Source organism: Bison bison, unplaced genomic scaffold (assembly GCF_000754665.1).
Source record: "Bison bison bison isolate TAMUID 2011002044 unplaced genomic scaffold, Bison_UMD1.0 scf7180017864317, whole genome shotgun sequence".
In the NCBI taxonomy this organism is placed as follows: Eukaryota; Metazoa; Chordata; class Mammalia; order Artiodactyla; family Bovidae; genus Bison; species Bison bison.
The window spans coordinates 7521332-7527331 of NW_011494889.1; the positions used below are offsets into that span (position 1 = coordinate 7521332).

The window sequence follows — 6000 nt, forward strand, 5'->3', positions numbered from 1 at the left end:
TTGGACTTCCTTGGTGGCTCAGACAGTAAAGAATCCACCTGCAATGCAGGAGACCTGGGTTCAATCCCTGGGTTGGGAAGATCCGCTGGAGGAGGGCATGGCAACCCACTCAAGTATTCTTGCCTGGAGAATCCGCATGGATGGAGGAACCTGGTGGGCTACAGCCCATGGGGTTGCAAAGAGTCGGACACGACTGAGCAACTAAGCACAGCATCATGATGTTTTATACAGGGTTTTTTGTATCCACATTTTAAAGAAGTACTATTTATTTACAATTTTACAAGATTTATTTTTAAAGTAGTGTTATATATGGATGATGTATTTTTAGTAAATTTTATTAAACATTTGTTTGGCCATGCTGGGTCTTTGTTGCTGCATGGTCTTTTCTCCAGTTGTGGCAAGTGGGGCTGCTCGCTAGTTGCAGTGCACAGGCGTCTCACTGCAGTGATATCTCATTTTGTGGAGCAAGGGCTCTAGGGTGCATGGGCTTCAGTTGTTGCAGCTCCTGGGCTCTAGAGTACAGGCTCAATAGTTGTGGCTCACGGGCTTAGTTGCTCTGTGGTATATGGGATTATCCCAGGTCAGGGATCAAAAACCCATGTCTCCTGCATTGGCAGGTGGACTCCTTGCCACCATGGAAGTCAATAAATTTTTAATCAAATGACTTTTCATCAACTGTTGTAATAATTGTGTTTTTTTCTTTATTCTGTTAATATACTAGATTACTTTGACTGCCAAGTGATATCCTCAAGCCTTAATTTATGAAATAAAGAAAACTTGGCATTATTTTTTAATAAGCTGCTGTATTTGATATGCTAGTATTTTGTTCAGGTGATTTGTATCTATGATCATGAATGAGATTAGCTCATAATTCTCTTCTTTTAAGGCCCTCATCAAGTCCTCCTGGATTTGCAAAATGAATTGAAAGTGCTTCCTCCCACCTCAATACTCTGGAAGAGTGTTTATAAAGCACACATAGGTTGGCTATTCTGATTTGCTGTTCTCAATTATATGGTATGCTCTTTCAATAAGAAGCTTCAAATATTTTTTCTTGGGTGGGGAGATGTTTTGTTGAATTATTAGTATTGGTTTTCTTCCTTTGCTTTCGTTCTCTTTTCCAGGAATTCCATTTATCCATAGATCGAATCTTCTTTGCCTAGCCTCAATATTTGTCACTTTCTCTCAAATCATTTTTGTTTCATTCTTCACTTCTTTTTTACTTAAATTTCTTTCCTCTTTTAATTTCATGTATTTTTAAAGACTTATCTGTTGTTAAGTTTCATGTTTTAAATGCTATTTCCATTGTATTCAGAATTTTAGGTTTGAAATTATTTTCTTTCAGCAGCTTAAAATAGTTTTGTTCAAAGACTTCTGGCTTTTATTGTTTCTATTGAGAAATTAGCTTTAAACCTTACAGTTGCTTTTTTGAAGGTAACTTATCTTTTTTGCTCTACTTTAAAGATTTTTCCCTTTGCTTTTGATTTTAGAAATTTTACTGTGGTGTTTCTAGACACAGATTACTTTTTCTATGCTTTGATGTCTTTCATCAGTTTTGGAAAATGTTGCTTCTGAGCAACACTTTTTTTTTTAAGGATTCCAGTTCTTAGAGCTTAGCATTGAAGATCTCCTTTATGTTTTTTCCTATATTTGAAATCAGTTTATCTCTCTGTGTGTAATTCTGGATATTTCCCTCTGATCTCTCCTCTAGATGACTAATTCTATTTTCAGTCATCACTCCCAACAGTTGAGTTCCTAATTTCAGTTATTGCAGTTTTAATTTCTTTTTTGTAGAACTGATCAGCAGCTCAGAATCAGGCATGGATAAGGCAGAAAGATAGATGTTTAAATTTGCTATAACACTGAACGAGAATAATACTGAGGAAAGTGACATATGACTTGGCAAGACAGTAGCTGGAGGACTGAACCATGGAATTCAAGTTAGATAGGAAATGAAGAGAAGAAAAATGGGAGAAGTAGAGAGGAAGAAAGCAGAAGGCTCAATATAGTGGATATCTAGAGTGTGTGAGAAAAAGTGAGAGGCTACAGGGTTGAGGGGTGAGGTCAGAGACTAAAATATTTACATTGAAATGTAATTTTAATAGAGGGAGCTACATTAGTCTGCTTTGCTTCAATAGTAGCCCTGGTTTTCAGGGGTTTTATACATGAAATGTTTAATTCTTGATCACACATAGTCCAGTGCAGATGTTCCTGGCAGTGACTCCTATGGGTGATTCTCCTCAAAGAAGTGAATTAAAAACTCAGACTTTTAAAATCTAATGGCTTCTTAAAGTTCCCTGTCTCTTTCATCCAGTTCTCATCTTTGATTGTCGCTATACTATATTGACATGTGAAGGAAGATGGGAAGCATGGAGGATCATGTGAAGTTCTTGAGCACTTCTTCCTGGACACGTATAACTTCTGCTCATATTCCAGTGTTAAGAAGCATGGCCCCACTTAGTGGCAAATGAGGCTGGGAAATGTAGTCTCTGTTTAGAAAGCTAGCTTCTTTCCAGCAATAACCCTACATGGTGGCTGGCAGAATTGTAATTGTTTTCAGGACAAGGGAGAAATAATCAAGTAACCAAGTATATGTCAGCAAGTAGGGATAGGGTAGATAACAACTGGATGATAGAAGCATTGAATTGTGTTTTACTCAGGGGAGGAGATAATGATCTGGAAATGATACTGTGAATTAGGAAGAATGTAAATTCTTCATTCCTTAAGAATATAGGGTAAGAGAAAGAGTACCCTTGGTTTGATAGAAACATGGGGATAATTGTATTCTCTGAGGAATGTTTGTTGAAGATGGATCTAGGGTTTTTAATCTTAAGGTATGTTAGAAAGGTTTGAGGTGGTAAAGAGTAATGGAAAACTTAGCCAAGGTTTAAGAAGGATAGAATAGTACAGGGGTGAGACTGTGAGGAGGAAATAGGCCCCCAAACCATGCATATTGGACCCTGAACAAGTATGGGAGGAATGTATGATGGGATGGATTTCTTTGCTCAAATAATTATAGTAATGTGGAGGGGGTAGCCGGTGGAACTCTTGTCTCTTGGTTGCCACCTGGGCAGGTTCTATTTCTTGGAGAATGAAGGTCTCTGATAGATGAGAAAGTTAGTTTGGAAGGAGTCATCCTGGTTTTGCTTGACATCTCTGACAAATCTCAGGAGTCAAGGCTGTTCACGCTCCGGCGTGATGCATGGCCCTCCAGGACAGAAAGCCCCACACAGCGGGGATGAGTGAAGTGTGCTGGTCTTAGTAGTCAGGCCTTTCTGCCGTGGCCTGCAAAGTGAACAGGCAGAATGACAGGGATTCACTGTGGAGGCGGAGGCTCACCAGTCACTGAGGATGAAGGAAAGCCAGGAGAGGAGAGCGTGGTGACCGTGAAGTCAAGGTCAATGGGTCAAATGCTGCAAACAAATCCAGTGAGATGAAGCCTACAGTGTATCCATTTGATTTAGCATGAATATGATGATTGGCCGAAAGCCAAAGGCAGACCCATAAATAATCAAACATTAAATACTATGTGGAGAGAAAATCAAATAGTACTAATTGCATCATCCTACTATAAACATTACCTTTTCTGACCCCTTTTGCTCTATGTGACACTGATTTCTTTTCTCATAAATGAATTATAGTAGTCATAGAATTTAACACAGAGGTAGTATTTTTTTTCCCCTGCCTACAGCTGACTGGTTCTGTTTTCCTTAAATAACTTATACATTGATTTAAAATAGAAAGACTTGTCTAATTTTGCATACTAAATTCTATTTAAATCCAAAAATGTCATACCTTCTTCATAGTATTATTAAAGCTATAGTCATCCCTGCCATGTATTTCCCACACTATGAAATTTACTTCAACATCTTCAACATAACCATTGTCATTGTATCTGAAATACAAAATAACAGTTTAGCGTGGAAGAGTTAAGAGCTCCAGATTTTAAGATAGATGGGCTTAGGGTTAAATCCTGTCTTTATCACTAAGCTTTGTGATCCTGCAGAAATTACTTAAACTCTTGAAGCCTCAATTTTCTTATCTATAAAGTACCTACTGTGTAGGCTTCCTTCAGCTCTCAAAAACTAATAGTAACGAAGCAGAAATTTTTTATTTTTTAAAACAGTTGCAACCATATATTGATGAGGTGAGTGAAAGTGAAAGTTGCTCAGTCGTATCTGACTCTTTGCAAGTCTGCAGGCCAGAATACTGGAGTGGGTAGCCTTTCCCTTCGCCAGGGGATCTTCCCAACCCAGGGACTGAACCCAGGTCTCCCACATTGCAGGCAGATTCTTTACCAGCTGAGTTACAAGGGAAGCCCAAGAATATTGGAGTGAGTATTCTATCCCTTCTCCAGTGGATATTCCCGACCCAGGAATTGAATCGGGGTCTCCTGCATTGCAGGTGGATTCTTTATCTACTGAGCTATCAGGGAAGCCCAAGAACAATCAAAAATCATAAAATCATATTTCCTGTTCCTCCCCCCCCCCACCATTCCTTTGATATTCAATTTTAATCACGAATATTATCTTTTTTAATGTTTGCCTTCATACAATTAAAAATGCTTACATTTCTACCAAAAAAAAAATATATATGATTTAAATAAAAAAGATCTTAACTCTTGAGCAGGCGTCGGTTGACACTCATGAAAAGCAAGAAGCTACAGTGTCATCTAGTGGCAATAACAATGAATTGCATAACCCGTGCTTTCTGGGTTTATAATAATCTTTAATGTTCTATTCATTTCATTGAGAATACCAGGCAAAAATACTTGCCCATGTAAGCATGGCTTATTTTCATTGAACTTTGTTAATGTAAGATATAATACTAATTAAACCCCAGAGACTAATGAATGTTACTACATTTTGTAACTCTTCCCTACAATTTGTAACTTCTCCACTATGGCATTTCCACTTTTGGAATTGGGAAGGAGAGAGCTCTCTATTGATCCATTAGACATATGTTTACAATCCTGTGTGGTCACTCCAGATAGCTCATTATATTAATCATGTCTTTTACTTCCTGAAAAGTGGTGCTTAATATGTGGGGACTTGCTTACCTTGGAGGGACTGCCCTACCCAGGGTTAATTCCTGGTAAACCAGGAATGCCTTTCATACACAAACCAACCAACCCAGAACGCTGGACACTGAGGCTTACTGATCTCAGCTCGGATTGTCCTTCCATAGATGTCCAACTCTGGAAGCCCCACAGTCTGTAGCCCACCCAGAACCCACCTCCTTTATGAGTTGTCACACTGGCCCACTCTCCATCCACCTGCTTTAATCACCCCAAGACGAGGTACTAGACAGCTAGACTGCCCAGAGCCCACTGAAATTACTCAAAATAGCCAATTCTAACCTGCTTACCCTGTCTCTTCCATTCCTTCCTACAGAAAACACAGTAAAGACTTAGCTCTGTCTTCCCCTCACTCCCTCTCCTGACAGGTCCTGGTGCTTCCGCATGAGGTCCTACATGATGTGCTGTGCCTCCTGTTTCTTGGGATTGTTATTTATAATAAACTTCTTCCTTCATGACAGTCATTCCCATGTCTGTGTGTCTTACCATATCTGATTAAATAAATCTTGAGTAGCCCTAAAACACCCCTAATATCTGCTATTGAACATCCTGAATCACAGTAGAGCAATTATGTCCCTCTGTTCTTTCTGGGTTGCTTCTGTAGCACCAAATTCTAGTTTGGGATGGGTTGTCATGGGAATTGATAATAAAGAGGCAGCTGGGATGACATTCCCAGCTGAATCATACTTCTAAGACTTGCTTTATTCTTGTTAATATTTGATAGTGAATCTGTTATTTTATCTGTAAAATTCTGCCAACCTTGTTCCTAAGCCATTTTCTACAAAGGTAAGGCATTTATTATAATCTAGAGACCTAGCTGCTGCTGCTAAGTTGCTTCAGTTGTGTCCGACTCTGTGCGACCCCATAGACGGCAGCCCACCAGGCTCCCCGTCCCTGGGATTCTCCAGGCAAGAACACTGGAGTGG

General features: G+C 39.3%; 1 protein-coding gene across 1 annotated transcript in view; it reads right to left on the minus strand.

Moving 5' to 3' along the window:
- The window catches only part of LOC104997965 (chromosome unknown open reading frame, human C1orf101), a gene marked incomplete at its 5' end in the record, with an annotated part of 138826 nt that overhangs the window by 24104 nt on the left and 108722 nt on the right, over nucleotides 1-6000 (minus strand). Inside the window, one exon of the mRNA XM_010852945.1 lies at nucleotides 3793-3892. Within this exon, the coding sequence (XP_010851247.1) occupies nucleotides 3793-3892 (100 nt within the window). The remainder of the gene's footprint in view (nucleotides 1-3792; nucleotides 3893-6000) is intronic.